The sequence below is a fragment of the Haliotis rubra genome, unplaced genomic scaffold (genome assembly GCF_003918875.1).
Source record: "Haliotis rubra isolate DU_JTF1 unplaced genomic scaffold, ASM391887v1 Scf1122, whole genome shotgun sequence".
Classification (NCBI taxonomy): Eukaryota; Metazoa; Mollusca; class Gastropoda; order Lepetellida; family Haliotidae; genus Haliotis; species Haliotis rubra.
Window position 1 is genome coordinate 191,399 of NW_025765029.1, and position 16,993 is coordinate 208,391.

Here is a 16,993-nt window from a genome sequence, read left to right on the forward strand (position 1 = left end):
AGCAATATTGCAGCTATATGACTCCGGTCTGTACAGTCATGAGCATCGTTTAAACGCACTTTTAAACGTGACGATTACATGCTAACCACCCGATCCCGTTAGTCGCCGCTTACGACAAAGATTGCTTACTGAAGATTAATTCTCAATTAGCACAAGTACTGATCATTTACTGGCTGATTGTGTGAATATAGCGAGTTAAATCTGGTCTTGGTGTAACTCGTTACTTGTCTGACCATATCATACTGAGTAAAACCCGTGTAGATACGGGTTAGAATTGGCTTTCAGCAACCCAGGTATGTAGTAAAAGGCAACTTACGGAAGCAGGTGGTTATAGGTTCGTCAAGGGCCAGCAATACGAGCTTCTACGTTCCTACGCTATGCTACAACTCGGGACCTCCCATTGTGACGCTCTATTTATCAGTTGTGGTTTGTTCATCACCTGATCGCAGTCGTTGACACAGCCTCGTGTCAGCGTTATGTAAGCTGACAACTGAGGTTCTGCACGGCAGTCACACGACTCTCTCCTCACTGCTATCTCTCATTCAGCGGAACGCTTCGGATTCAACCAGGAATCGGGCAATGTCAAGAAAACACACCTTCTCACATTGTTCAAGTGCTGTTTTGTGGGACTGCTAACAGCGATTTTCTTTTACATTCAAAGGCAACTACTATCTGGTAAGCATTTTTCCATGCATGTTTATAGTTTATTATTTCTATAAATCCATACATGTGTTGTGCTTTTTAGGATCTGTGTGGTTCATTGTCCACATAGCCAATAACAGCAGTATGACGAAGTCACTGATGACGTAACTAGATATAATAACGTCAGTGCAAAAGAAGACCCAGTCCTGACTATTCTCACAAACATATTTCAGTTAGTGTAAAAGGCAAAATTGATGTTACAATTGCATATATTTCCCACGTGTTCGCAAAAGTGGCAACCGACGTTCACACAATTTGATTATCAAAGTGAGTGTTTACACCCTAATACCGGAAAGCAGTTCAACTTCCTTGCAACGTCGGCTTGTAAATGAACCAGACAATCAAGTTACTGATGAGCCGGAAAATCCAGTTATTAAGTTTGAATTACGACTTCTCTGTGGAAAACCAGAAATTCCGATGCTTAAAAGTACATAAAAAAGTAATTCAGCTTCCCTCTTCACCATCTGCCTCCAAATACTCAACCTACATATACTAAAAGCCAAAGGTATCTGTTGAGAACCCATCTCCGATCGTGCTGCACTTTGTTTTGCTGCTCTTCATTCAATCAGGCAACCTTTTGGGCATACGCACATCGTTACATCCCACTCGTGCAAAACAATAGCTGTCTCTGAATAACAGACAGGTTATTCTTCAGTCTCTCTGCTAGGGTGAAAGGTGGCATTATAACCAGAGAAAACTATAAATATGTACATGGCTTGGTGCTGAGTGAAATGAGTTTCTATTATATTCTTAAGGGTGAAATACTGTAAATATTTGTGAAAATAAATTGGTATTTTCACTGAGTAGAATAACATGTTATTTCACTGAATAGAATATCACAAACAATGGCGGATCTACAAGTTTATATATATTAATACGCGCACTGATTGCATCGCCAGACAAATACTGAGGTATATTTGTCATTAAAATTCTACATTTACTCTTCATTTGAGTTTGTATTTCATAAAATATAACTACCAAAAGTAGAAACATGACATTAATTACTGTAGGATAAAAATATTAAGCGAACTATTTTGTTGGGTGCAACATTTTGCTTAAGGGCTAGACTGCAGTTGGTTTGCGTAATAAAATGCAGACATACTCGATGTCCCGATCATTTATAAACAATGATCAAAATATAATAAATAGAATATTTTATTAATGTTGTCAAGTAACATGTATATTTCATCGAGTGGTCTGACAAAGTTGATATGTTGACGAGTGGCGCAGACCACGAGATAAAATATACATGTTATTTGACAACATTAACAACACATCCTCTATATATTTTATAAACAAATACAACAAATGACATGATGATGTGTTGATGATGCCCTATCAAGTGTGTCTGCAATAATCTGTTTCATTTAATGCTCAGTTCTTTATTCTGTAGATTTCAAAATGTATTTTGAAGGAATTTATGGGACATTGAATGACCAAGAGTCGTTGCTTACACTTATAATTCTGGTCGTTTAAGTCATATCTTCTACCTGAAGCATAACCTTCCCGGTGCTCCAGTGGATAGAGCTTCTGCATTTAGTGCTGAAAATCGGTGGTTCAATCCGCGGACGAAGCGATCGACACCAAGGGATTGTTACGAGCCATCATACTGTGGATAATTAACATTTACGAAAACATGATCTTGCCATTGGGCTAACACAACCCAGGTCTTCAGCATAACAGCCATAATGAATTTTTACTAAAACATGATGTTTTGGGTAACCACGTTAGGCTGGTGTATGGTATCTCAGTGGATTTACATAAACAATCATCAGTGGGTTAGCACCAAAAATTAAACATTGGACAAGATAAGTAGAAGTGCGCGCACAGAACACGCACGTTTTATAAATGTATGAAATCATAAATGTATAAGATGAATAGCCAGGGTGGAAAATTTTCTTCACACAACTACTGGTCTTCTGGTAATGTGAGATGACTTAATCAAAGCCCTTCCTGAATCTTCTCGAACTCTGTGGGTAAGACCACACAGGAATATCCCTAAATAGGCATAGAATCTAAATAATCTTTCTCTTACGGTTAATATAATATGAAGCCAAACAGTCAACAATTAGTCTTAACACATTGATTGGCGACAGTCACTTCAGTTATGACAGGAATTTCGTCAAGCCAGATCATTTTACTCCTCGTCAACCTCCTAGACAGTGCCTTTGATAATCAGCTAGAAAATATTGTCCCCTTGGAAGCATATGTAAGACCATATCATTATATTCCTACCACAAACGTAACCGTAGTATATGATGGCTAAACCCGCGTTAAAAAAGCAGTACTTTAAGGGATGGTGACTGATAACTTTAACAAATAATAAGGATTGAACAATAACTCGACTGTCACAGATGTTAGTTAAAAATAGGTTGGGAGCGGGTAAAAAGATCGAAATTTCGGCCACCATAGCCGGAATCAGGAAGACTACTGTGAAAGTTCATCACATAGTCCTGGAAACGCCGACCTCAAGGTTCAAGGCTTTCTACAGCTGACGCGACATCAGGTGTAGGTTAAAGAGGTAAAGGATGCATATGTGTCATGGTATTAAATATAACATAGAATAGAGGAATATACTGATTAGTAATCAGCCATCTGTGACCACATCATTAGCTGCGCTAAACTGATCATCATGTGGGACTATATAAGAATCTGGTGTTTGCTGACAAATTGTTAACATGTTAATAACTATTATTTTATCTGAAATGCTGTTTCTTTTGCTTCCATATTACAAGCAAGCACACACACTTGCATACATCTTAAATCGTGTAGCATTGTAGATACAGACTTTAACCCTTGAACAAAGGTTCACGCTTCAGTGGCTAATGCTAATTACCTGTCTCACCAAGCCATAGTGCAATGTTGTCTTAACAAGACCTTTTTTGGTTAGACTCTGGCTAAATGAGAGTAATATCCTCTTCTGAAACACATACGCTGACATCGATGAATCACAAATTGTGTTTGATTAATTCAAACTCTGGCTGCAATATAGTGAGCACCTGTTTCATTACAGTCCAGCAATTCAGATCATATTCATCTAATGTCAATGACGACAAGACCTACGCATAATTTTTATTTTCCATATTTATTATGATACATATCATGTTAGGTCCTGGCCATAAAACCCTTTAATTATTGATGTAGTAAACTGGCTAAAGCATATACCAGGACGTGGTGGCTCACCAGCCAATCTGGTATTGTTAACAGCTGACTTCTGTATTTGTGTGCTGGCGATTCATTGCAGGTGAACATCGCCCTTGTTGTCAGTCGATGCTGGATCAGGTTTGTTTGTTTCTTTGTAAAATTTTATGCAGTAATTCCCAAATATAATCCTTCCGAATGGGTTTCTGAACTAAAGTGGCCTCTGTTATCAACACTGCCTACAAGTTGGTTGGTTCACCTATTTCAGCTATATGGCGGCCTGTAAATAATCGAGTCTAGACTCGACAATCAAGGGATCAACATCATGAGCATCGAGGATACCACCCGATCCCGTTACTCGCCTCTTATTTCAAGCATGGGTTGCTGAAGACTAGTTTTAACCCAGATCATCATGGCTTTGGTGACATTTATTTACTGGTACGGGACTTATACCGCTTTGGTTTATGGAAATATACCTTTAATGTATTACATAAAAGGAAATATATTTCTGTTCTATGATTATTTTTAATTTACTGCGCTACGTCAATTTCATCTTCAAAATCGATGTGATAAAGTCATGCATTATGATGTGTCCTACATGAGATGAATGCAGTCAGTGCACGTATATTTGAATGTGTATAGATACATTATGTTTACACAACGCAAGGTGGGAGAATATACAATAATAACATTATGATCACGAAGCCATTTAGATATGATTAAATAGGATTAATGCATCAAGAAAAAATGTAACGACAAAGCAAAGAATGGGAGTGTAGGTGGGTGATATTTCACAGCACCAACTTATAGGGTCTGGACAGCCAAGATAAACGTCAATTTCACTTCAGGCAGAACACGAAAATAACCCATGTTACATACCAACGGATAAGGTCCCACCCAGTCCACAACAAACCCTAGAGGAACTGTGGAGACAAATACACAGGAGAGACATCACGTCCCATAGCCACCAGGATAAAAGAGAAGAAGGACCTTATAGAAAAATCTTTTATCTTTCAGAAATCGGCCCTTTCGGAACACTGGATCAAAAATCCAAAAGACAGCATCGAAATCCAAAGACAGAAGCCAGCCATTAACCGAGACCAAGACATGCATCTAGGTTTCCAGCTTGTACTCCATTGTGCTATGATAATTGGCTTTAAATAGTTTACTCATAACCTCATTGGTGTTGTCCTTACATTGTTATGTATACATTAATCTAATCTAGAATTCACTCAAGTAAGTCAGTACCTTAAACACATTTATGTTCAATGAACGTTTTACAGATAGTGCCAACAACAGAATGCATGAACATTGGCGTCATAAGTTGGACTACATCGTCACTGTGCTCGGATATGGTATCGGATCGGGCGCATTCATCAGGTTCCCCTTCCTCTGCACAAGGAATGGTGGTGGTAGGTGCTATCTGTGTAATGTTAGCACTAACATGAGATACTAACATGTGGGGACAAATATCTTCTGGTCAGCTTTCCCTCTGCTTATGCGATATTGCAAGCTGCCAGTAATTGTACTTCTTTGACAACCGGACCCTGAATAGATGAAGAATATATTCTCCAAGACATCCACAAATGCCACAAATTGCGTGAATTGATGGATACCGTGACGTTCACAGTGCACATTCTCAACGTGTCTACATTATGTTCCAACTCCTCGTCCCTGTCGTGGCATGATCGTGACATAATTGTTCTCTGTCGCTGATGATTTGTGTAGACACAGTTCTGTAATAACTTTTCAAAAGAATTATGACATGTATTTAAACTACACCTTCAGTTCTGTATTTCCAATCCATTCTTAAACGACAGAATCGCTGACATTGTAATCGACTACAAGTAACCAATGTTACTTTTGCATCTTGAACAGGTGCGTTTCTGATACCCTTCCTGCTGTTCACCATAACAGTTACCATGCCATGTGTCTACCTGGAGATGGTCATTGGTCAGTACGCACAGGGTGGACCTATCAATGTTTGGAATCTGTGTCCGCCTTTCAAGGGTATATCCATTCCCCTTCTTTCACTCAATAATGTCGTCATTTAGAAGACCTATTAAACCTGCATAAGCAGAGAGTTTAATATGACATAACTATAATGATAAAGAAGGAATTCCAAATATCTTGAAACTATATCATAATATATGATATATGTATGTATGTAGATAGATAGATAGATAGATAGATAGATAGATAGATAGATAGATAGATAGATAGATAGATAGATAGATAGATAGATAGATAGATAGATATGTATATATACAAAGATAGATAGATATATAGCCACAAACGTTAGGCAACAGAAATTCACTTTTTTATTCCAACACCATTTCGCAAACAAGATTGAAAAAGAATAACAGTGATCACAAAAGTTTGAATTGCAACAAGACACAGCTATCCTTGAAAATAGTATTGGAATTGGATTTATGGAAATGAGATCCATCTCGCATATCAATAATCGTATGATGGTATCGAAAATTCCAATGACACACTTCATTAATATTAGCCAATGATTGCGTCATTACACAAATCAAATGTTCCTTCCTGCATCTATTGGGTTAGGTGGGGTCATTTATTCTTTTCTCCATTCCACCTACTACAGCACCATCTTCTGCTGACTCATGTTCCATGCCCTATTGCCAAAATCAAATCTTCCTTCCTGCAGGTATTGGTTTGGGTGGAGTCATATATTCGTGGGTATATTGCACCTACTTCAGCGTCATTTTCTGCTGGTTCATGTTCTACCTCTACCATTCCTTCTCCGACAACTTCCCTTGGAACAACTGTGACAACCACTGGAACACTATTGCGTGCACATCCTACAATTTAGAAAACACCACATGGAATAACAGCACCAGTTACCCTACTCGTGATGAAACGGTTGGGAACGTTTCTTCAGGTTCTGATGGAATTGACGATCGCCTGTCTGCTGCTGAAGAATTCTGGAGGTATTATTATTTTATTCCAAGAGCAGTAATCTTAATACTTTTACGTTAATTGTGTATGTATATGTTTGTGGACATCCTTTAGGACAGAAGAAGTAGTGTAAGTCTAACGGTAGCCTAACATTGGTTGCTGATGATCTTTAATTCGTTCTTATCTTGGATCTTTTATATCGTGGTATTTGTAATGGTTGTATAGTAGTTGTAATGCTAATCTGTGATACTCCAGTTGTTTTACTGCACTACTCAGGGGCAGTGGGGAGCCTGGTTGTTAAAGCCGTCACGCCAAAGGCCCGGGTCCGATTCCCCACATGGGTACATTGTGTGAAGTCCATTTCTGCTGTCTCCCGCAGTGATATTGCTGGAATATTGCTGAAAGTGGCGTAAAACCATACTCATTCACTCACTACTTTGACTGGTTACAGAGTCTCGATGTATTCGTCTCGCCACTGCGTGGTTAATGTAGTGACAGGCTTAATATATATCTCAAGCAAAACTTGTGATAGGTTGTTTTACTGTCTTTTGTAGACAAGATTATATGTTGTAACAAGTAACTCCTGTATTGCTGAAGTACTGACAATATGTTATGTTATATATTCTTTAATGGAAGCGTGTCATATGACTGTCCTTTAACTTCTACTTGTGACACACCTGCTGCACAACAAAACTGTGTAAATACAAACAGCTTTCTTAAGTCTCATATAATGAATCTCTGTATATCTCCTGAACCCATATCATCTGAAGGCGCAATTTTGCACAGTTACTATAAAAGTGAAATGAACTTTCTCACTCACTATGTGTTGTTTGATGGCCGATTTCATTAGATTCCAGGTGTTACAAGTGACAGATGGTCTGGAGAATCTGGGTGGGATCAGGTGGCCTCTTGCAGGGTGTCTGGTGATCACAATGGGACTTCTGTTTCTTTGGGTTTCTCAAGAAATTAAAATTACCGGGAAGGTACATACATATACAAGGGGTCTCAATTGGGTGGCAGGTCCTAACGTTAAGCTATTACAAGCACACTTAAAGAATGCCCTTGATTGGAAAACTAAACATATTCAAAAGAAAGGTGTCTCGATAGGTAAGTGACTAGATTTCGAACCCGCTGTGACCAGTCTGACAGTTATACCACAGACCCCTCACCGTCATGTCTGATGTTTCAACGTTAAACACTTTGTTAAAATATCCGAGGCGTAAGGTGTTGACAAACCCAGAAGCATAAAAATAACTATCTGCGATTCGAACCCACGATAATATGTTTCTTTCAAACCATGTGCAGCGACTCTTGTAAAACTAATCGTTTGCCCTACGCAATCTAGAAGTAGTGGCGTGTTTATGTAAAATGAAATATCCAATGTGTGTTGTTGGTTCCAGTCCAACATGATCACACATATTAACTTATTAACTTGTTTGTTCCCTTAAGCTTGTGTATGTCACCGTGGCTATTCCCTACATCCTTACGACCATCTTCCTCATCCGTGGATGTCTACTACCAGGATCCGCAGATGGGATTTATTACTATTTCAACCCCAAGTTTGAAAGGCTAAAAGACCCAAAAGTAAGTTATAAGTCTCAGCTCTTATCGTGAAATGTAATCTATTTCTCTATCAACCCAATTCTGAAAGGCTCAAAGGCTCTAGAGTTAGTGGAATGGTGTTACCCTCATCTTTTTCGTGAACACTTTGTGTCATCACTGACTTTCAATCATCAATACATATAATATAATCACTGCTATTTTAGCCTTTTCTGAAGACATATTATTCTCTGGTGTTGTTGATGTTTCATATTTGAAAATGAGATATTTACAAAACTGATAAAACTATATCACATTTAAAACATGCTGATTTAAAGTGAAAATATAGCAGTTATAAAAGTGAAAGGAACCAATGTTTTCATTGCAAGATAAATCTGCGTTCCTCTTCAGAGCTGATGACGTCACTATTGTGTAACAGCTATTCAGACAGACAATTCCCTATTTGCATGTGAACAAATAAATGGTTTCCCATTTTTTAAAGGTATGGATCGAGGCACTTGGTTACAGCATGTATTCTCTTGGTGTGTCTACAGGGTGTATTGCCACAATGGCTGGCCACAACGTCATAAACAACCGTTGTCTTAAGTATGTTGACATCGGAAGTAATGCTTTCAGTGATCCATTCATATAATTGTTTCCCTTAGTTGCTTTTTCAAACAGTGGAATCTGTTCCGACGGAGAATACGGGCTTGTTATGTTGAGCATCATTGCCATAAGGTCTGAAGCTACGGACACGTTAAAGGCATAAGTTACTAATGACTATTTTCTGTGAGTTAACAGTTTTGTTAGATACACTTCCAGCGTATAACATGTAATCCGTGATGATCCGGGTTAGTGTTGGTCTTCAGCAATCAAGCTTGTGGTAAGACATGATTAACTTGATCAGGCATGTGTCTATTTGATTTGAAAAGGTTGTCAAATTTGATTTGTAACTTGACAATTTCTTCACTTTCCCTGCGGATATGTGCAGATATGTTCTGCCCAAACTGAACCCGTGACGATCCGGTTAGATGTTTTCCCTAGCAACTCATGTTTGTCTGAAGAGGCGACTAACGGGATAAGGTGATTTGGCCCGCTGATTTAGTTGACAAATTACAACATTTATCGGTGTATGTCATCGTATCCCAGTTGCGTAGATCGATGACGGTGGATTGTCTGGTCCACACTCGATCATTTACAGACCGCCGCCATTTAGCTTGAGAATTACTTAGTGTGGCATTAACTCTTTCAAAACCAGAGACTCTGAGGTCATAGATGAAGCCTATGTTTATCAATGAAAATATCACCTCGTAAATCATTATTACTACTACATATCATACACCATTTGAAAGGTCTAATCCTACTGTTTATGAATATGAAAGTTATTTTTTATCATATTATTCAAGTATTACAACTACAACTTAAATAAGTTAATTTTTAATGAAAATGCAAGCTTACACATTTATAATGTCCAGATAAACCACGAAGGAAGCAAAATATGAGGCGATTTTTTCCATTTGTAATATGTCATAATATCCCCTTACCTTTTTCTTTTATATTTTCATTTTTCTGTAATCGGAAAATTATTGTAAAAAGATTTCTGAATTTATATGTATGGTCGTCTATTTCCCGATATATGTGGCTGTCAGCTAGGTAACGTGATACAACAGCGCGAAATACCTCCGTTTTCGAAGCTTCGTATGAATTACATGTGAGGCGATTTGTTTGATGGCGGTTATCGTTCGAAATATCTGAACATCAACAATATCACTATACCCTTGCCAAGAGTATTTTCACAGTTGTAAGAAGGGATTTTATTTGATAAAGATTGGTTTCTAATGACGCTTATTTGCCTCAGTCTGCTATAAGGATCGTGATTGGTCAAAATCAGACCCGTGACCTAAGGCAACCAATCAGATAACAGCAATGGATACTGTCGTTGTAAACGAAAACCTGCAGGTTCAGTCGAAAGCTTTGGGTAAAATCATGCTATTCTGAACGTGTTACGCAACAAAATCACCACCTATGTGTATATTATGGAACTTAGTGGACGTATCGTGCTAGGCTATGATCTGTGACAAGAAAGTTTAATGCATATATTTTAGCATTAAACATCGTGTCCGAGCGTAAAGTTCGAAGCGACGAAAGCCGAGATGTCACTTGAATTAGATCACACGATCGCACAATAAAGATGGAAATAATAAGTTGTAACGTACATTTGACAACTTTTATGAGTACTGTTGTTGATTTTATTCTTCCGTATATTCAATTTGTGTTATTATTATCTCGAAACATCGTTCCTTTGCTCTTTGACAACTCTGATGTGGACTCGTTCCCGAAGCATGCGTCCGAGAATCATTTTCTTCAATAACATTGCGAAAAATAGTTTATAATTCTAATTCTGTCGATTATATATGGCCATCTGAAATGAAATAAGTGTTTTCAGGCATTATGAAAAGTGACAGATTTGATAAATGAATCATACGTTAGTTAGGTTCCTAAATTATATATCATTTTGATGCGACTATTGCCTGGCCGGTTTTCCGGCCTACGGTGTCTGGGGACTGGTGACGTCTTGGACGGTTTTCCGGCCTATGGTGTTGAATGGGTTAAACAACTAAAAGACATAATACAGAGTGCTGCGTTGTTATTATATCCAGGTTAGATTATCTTGTACAGACGCGATTATGTACAGATCGCTTGAATATTGCCGTGTGCGACATTCAACAACAAACAATCAACGTTTCCTTTCTCCTTCAGGGATGCCATAGTGACTTGCCTGGTTGATGCACTGACTGGTGTATTCATTGGCTTCGCCTGTTTCTCCATCATTGGTCACATTGCCCATCTGCGCGGACTGTCTATGGAGGACTTCCAGTCATCAGGTCCAGCAGAATGAACCCAAATTTACCTAAAAAGCAGACATGTGGTTGGCCTTTTGCCAAGATCACGATTGGTCCACACTTTACTCAGTGTTCATTGGTCCTCGAATGAAAGCAATAGCACACTGTATCAAGCTTATTTGTAAATATATTTACTCTCGCAAAATATTCCTTCAAACAAAATCATAATTTCCCCCTCCAAAACAAACGTTTGATGTGGAGATAATGTTTATTTGAATTCGTATGCAAAGATTTTAACTAGATACAACACAGATTTGACAGTCGCCTTTTTGGCCAACATTTTTTGTTGTTTAAACTAGCTGAAAAGGTTAAATTACAGTTCGTCTGATGTAATAGGATAACATACAAATGTTAAGTTTTAAGTCTAAAAGGTTAAGCATTAAAATAGTCGAATGAATTTGTATTTCAGGATTCAGCCTTGCATTCATTGTGTATCCTGATTTCTTGTCCTCGCTTCCCTTACCGCAGCTATGGTTGGTGTTGACGTTCGTTACGTTGATGTCACTCGCAATTGATTCATTGGTAATGTATGCTTCTTAAACAGGGCCGTGGGGAACCCTTGTACATAAAGCGATTCCCCAATGAGATACAATGTGTGAAGCCCATTTCTGGTGTTCCTCGCAGGGACATTAATGGAATATTGCTCAAAGAACTCACTCACTAACTTCTTAAATACCTGATCACGTTTTACCAATCTGGACATAATTACACCTTTTCCGCTTCAGGAGTGAGTGACTTGGATTTAAACCCAACTTTGAACAGCATTTCACTGATATGACGGTCTTTCAGAGCGAGGAAAGCCTGAAATGATGTATTAGACGTCTAACATTGAGGAAATACCAACACACGATTGGGACGAGTCGAGGTTCGAATCCAAAAACGTTGGCTCCATTTACTTCGAAATCTAGACAAGCCTTTTTCCTTTCTCCTGAGGGTGTGACATACATGTTTTGCAGACAATAACAAGGAATGATGCTATATTATTCAAATTTACTTCGGTATATATCCATAATTAAAGTTTCTCTGCCCTCTCGTCACCGATTTCCACTTATCTATTCAAGTACATTTGTAGTTTACATCGGTATATTACCTTTTGAGACGAACTGTCTGCGGATTATCTTCCTACTAGGCATAGCCCGTGAAGGTCCGGGTTAGAATGAACCTTCAGTAACCCATGCTTGTCGTAAGAGGCGACTAACGGGATCGGGTGGTCAGGCTCACTGACTTGGTTGACACATGTCATCGGTTTCCAATTGCGCAGATCGATGTTCATGCTGTTGGTCACTGGATTATCTGGTCCTGACTCGATTATATACAGACCATCGCCATATAGAGGGAATATTGCGGTGTAAAAAAAAATTCACTCACTCACTCACTCACTCCTACTGACCATACGAGATCTTTGCTACTTTATTATCTATGAGACTGTTCATTTAAGATCACGTTACATGAATACATTTTCGTGGATGCCAACTTTAAAAACAAAAAGAATCAAACACTTTTTCAACAACAATTTCATTTTCATCATGAGCCAAAAAGTATAACAAGTGTACGCACTTTTTGAACACCTGCTGCTTGTATTTCGTCACCTTTGATTGATTGCTGGCGAACATAACAAAACATCTATATATTAAACAAATGTTATCATTAGTGATATATTTTTGGGTTATATACTAGTTATGAATACATATCGGTTGTAATCTAGTTGGAGTTGTTGACCTCTTTTGGCAGGTAACTCGGTACAAAAGGCTTTTGTCGAGTCAGTACATGACTTATGAATTGCCACTGTGACTCTCACATTTAACTTACTCACTCACTTACCGATGTTGAATTTGCAGGTGCCAGGAATTGATATAATAGTAACAGCACTGGGAGACCAGTTCCCTCTACTGAGAAGACGACGTTGGTTTACCCTCTGTGTCGTTCTTTCTACAGTGCTACTGTTTGGCCTCTTTTATGTCTCTCAGGTACGTCTTGTAGAAGGTTTTTCTCATGATCAGTTGACCCTAATTCAAATGGTGTTATTCCTTAGCTATGTAAAAAAGGTGTATACAATATCACTTTTACACACGATTCCAGACTTTTTAACACGCGGTGCCATTCATTTTTAGTCAGTTTGTCAGAGGAACTGCACTGTTGACACAAAGACCTGTAGCTCAACACCACAAGCAACCGGATGCGTGGCCAATAAAAAGGTTTTGTTAGACTCAAGAATCGAGTTTGGTAGATTTGTAACAAGTTAACTAAAACTTACATTGCAAAAAAACAGCAAGTGTATTTTTGACTGACCTTAAAAAAGCAATTTTAAGGGCGACATTTCCAGAACAGAAGCCATCTTCAATCGTTCTCATTTCACTGGTTTACACAACTCTGAACAGTGTCGTGTCTGATTTACACTGGACGACTAATATAAAAACCAATACCATTTTTCATTTTATGCTCACTGGAATCTGTCTCGTCGAATGGCACATTGATTTAGATCTAATTAGAGATGGCATAAATTCACGCTGTAGTAATGTGGGGCGGCTTGGTAGCCTGCTAGTTGAAGCGGGGTGTTCTCTTTGGTTTCTCCCCTTCTCTTTTTGCCTGCACGTATTGTTTCGGGATTAAAATTGCTGTACCATAGTAATCCGTACAACAATGGGGATGAAAGCTAAAGTCTGTTGTGGAAATGCAAGTATGCCAGCAATTACAGTAAACAGTAAAGTTTATCACATTTTGTTTGTTGCATATAGCACCCACAAATATACGAATATAAGTTATTTCGAAATATGGTGATATTTTTAATTTTACTAAGATTGCATGTAACATCATATGCGTCACATCGTTAAAGCGTCCGCTCGTCAGGCTGAAGTCCTGGTTACGATGTGATAAGCACAATTCTGGTGTTCTCCGCTATGATATTGCTGGAAAATTGCTAAAATAAAGGCGAAAACCATGATCACTCACTCACTCACAATTAGTGACGTAACTCAAGAAATGAATGCTGGCATATGTACTCTGGGCGCTTGTATGTTTGTGTACTTCAATGTTGCTTTTCATGCATGACCGAAATTTCAAGACATTTTAATAACAGAAACAAACTATAACCGTTATTTCACCTCGAGTGTGAGAGTTCTGAACAGCGCCAATGCTGCTTTTCACTTGAATTCATATTTCTAGGGTCCCAATCGTAAAAGTACCAAAATAATGGTACAAACGACAATCACAAGTCTGGTGCTGCCAAATTTAAAACGACCGAGTGTGGTTTTAGGCCGTTTTAACATTGCCTAAACACATTGTATCTTTGTGGAGAATCGAACCAGGGTGTTCAGCGTGACGGGTGCTACATGTACTTGTAAAACCCGCAGCCCCAACAAACCAGGAAACACATAGATAAATTAACTTAACCAATGTATAGTCTGCTGAATGGGATTGGTTCTAATGCATTCACAAACTGGTGTACATGACAAACACATTGATGTATCTGACAAACAAATTGATGTGTCTGACCATAACATTGATGTATCTGGTCAACACGTTGATGTAAACCTGATATTAGTCAAAAGGAAATTCACACTGCCATAACTTTATAGTAACGTACCTCAATCAATGAATGTTGGAATATGTACTCTGGACAGTTGCATTTTCCTTTACTTCTAGGGTGGGATATACGTGTTGACACTGGTGGACTGGTTTTCGTACTTCCCTGCCTTAGCGCTCTATGCCCTTCTGGAGTGCGTCGTCGTGGGCTGGTGTTATGGTAAAAATTAGTTGTTAGGACAAGGTTCTTGCTTTACTGGATCTCATTACCAACACTGTACAATAACATGTTCGTATGACAAGCACATATAGAAAAAATATATTGCGGTTGTGTTCGGGGATTCTTCATTTTTTTCCCAATACGATGCAAGTACTTGTTATTTTCACTCTGGTATTGCCTGAATTAAAAAAATGACACATTGTTACACTCTGATGTGTTGTCCGCGTGTAAACTACATTGTTTAGACTTATTCTAATGGGTGTGATTTTGTTGGATTGTGTAAAGTAAGATATGTTTTCAAGTTATCACTGATGGTTATGTTAAAGTTGGGGGAAGTTGTCTTTGGGGGAAACTCCAAAGATATGCACGTGTAAGATTATCAGTCCAACTGTGGTCATTGTTCTGTCAAACCAATGTTCATGATCTGGGATTCGAACTAGAGATTGTTGGATGATGGCATACCTTTGTGTTCAATCCGCGGAGTTGACGTGAAAGATTCATTTATAAAGATCATTTTGTCCCAATTTTTGTAAAATGTATTCTGTCATTTGTATGTAGATATTTCATATTAACAAGCAGAACGCGTGAAAATCTGGGTTAGAATTAGCCTTCCGCAAACCATGACTAACAGGATTGGGTCATTGTATCATTGCACAATGCATCATGATATTGCTGATATTGCTGTGTTAAACAACAAACAACATTTCCTCTTGCTTTCAGGGATTGAGAAAAAACAACCAAACAACCAAAGCAACAATCATACGGGATCAAGCCCATAGAAAATTACTGAACAGTGTATTGACTTTATTTTAGGCATTAAGAGGCTGGAGGAAGATGTCAGTATGATATGGGGGGAGAAGATACCTGGCTTCATGCATGTATGCATTCGCATCGTGTGCCCTGTGCTGATTCTGGTGAGATACAGCTTTAGGTTGTAGAATTTTAGGGTACATTAATATAATATCATAATCAGAAACAGTGGGTTAGGGGGTTACTTTAAAACAATAGGGACTGTCGGCTGACGAAGTGCCTACTTTTGTACAAATGTGTTGTGGACGCTTACGCTCACGTGCGAGTACTGGCTGGGAGGACGCGATTGTCAAGATCGTGCTTTGTCTGCTAGACGGCCGCCATGTTTGAAAAGGCCGTGATCAACAGTCGTGTCCGTTGTTCTAGGCACATGGTCTGACTGAGTTGGCCTGCCCATGGAACTGTAATCGTTAGTGTGCAAAATGCGGAATCATGTATTGATGCGCACATACAATCTCCAAAATATGATCCGGAAAATGACAGTCAAACGTCATGCAGCATCTGTAAAGGGGGTTATAACTTGACTTTAAGCGGGATGAAGGAGGGACGTTTTGGATTGTCAACTCAAATTTTACATTTAAATGTTCATGAGCAAGATAAATGCATGTTTTTTTTTCTCTGAATGTACATTCATACTCATCTGAAATGTGATCCTAACAGACCAATGTTTATTTAAAAACACAAGTCTTTTCATTTAGGCGACTATTCATTCACCTGTAATTCAATGAAATAATGTCTTCATTCAGTTATTGATCAGATTATCTACCGCAAACTATCATAAGTAAATGACCCCTGTGTTAGCCGTTTGACTCGTAGGACAGCTACGGGAGGCATGTTTTCGATTAAACGGTATTTATCACCAGATATATAACATAAAAAGTGTCAGTAGGTTGAATGAAATACTCCAATGGATTGAAAAGACTTTAATTTTTTCCCAGGTGATAATTGCCTATTCCGGGTATTCATACCGACCGCCCAAGTATGGGGACTACATCTTCCCAGCCTGGGCCAATGTAGTCGGTTGGATGATATCACTTGTAGCAGTCCTGCCTTTCCCCGCAGTCTTCATCTGGATAGTTGTCAACACACGTGGGACTTCAGTAAAAGAGGTATTTTCAAAGAATAAGCAACAACCTACAAGAAAGTGTGCATTTTATACCAGACGAATGAATAATGTTCTCCTAAACTTTGTCTAGGGACAGTATTCATTCACCACGGACTGACTAATTCATAA

The 16,993-nt window shown here is 38.6% G+C and overlaps 1 protein-coding gene across 2 annotated transcripts in view; it reads left to right on the forward strand.

Annotated features, from left to right (window-relative positions):
- The window catches only part of LOC124290211 (sodium-dependent noradrenaline transporter-like), an 88,924-nt gene extending 71,968 nt beyond the window's left edge, over nt 1–16,956 (forward strand). Inside the window, exon 2 of one of the 2 annotated variants that reach the window (XR_006901856.1) lies at nt 6,515–6,711. Coding sequence is in view for 1 of the 2 variants with exons in the window: in XM_046726927.1 (XP_046582883.1) it covers nt 16,698–16,955 (258 nt within the window). In the remaining variant the exon portion in view is untranslated. Of the gene's footprint in view, nt 1–6,514; nt 6,712–16,697 lie in introns of those variants that run through there. The other variant, XM_046726927.1, reaches the window with a different exon arrangement.
- Nucleotides 16,957–16,993: the final 37 nt, after the last annotated feature.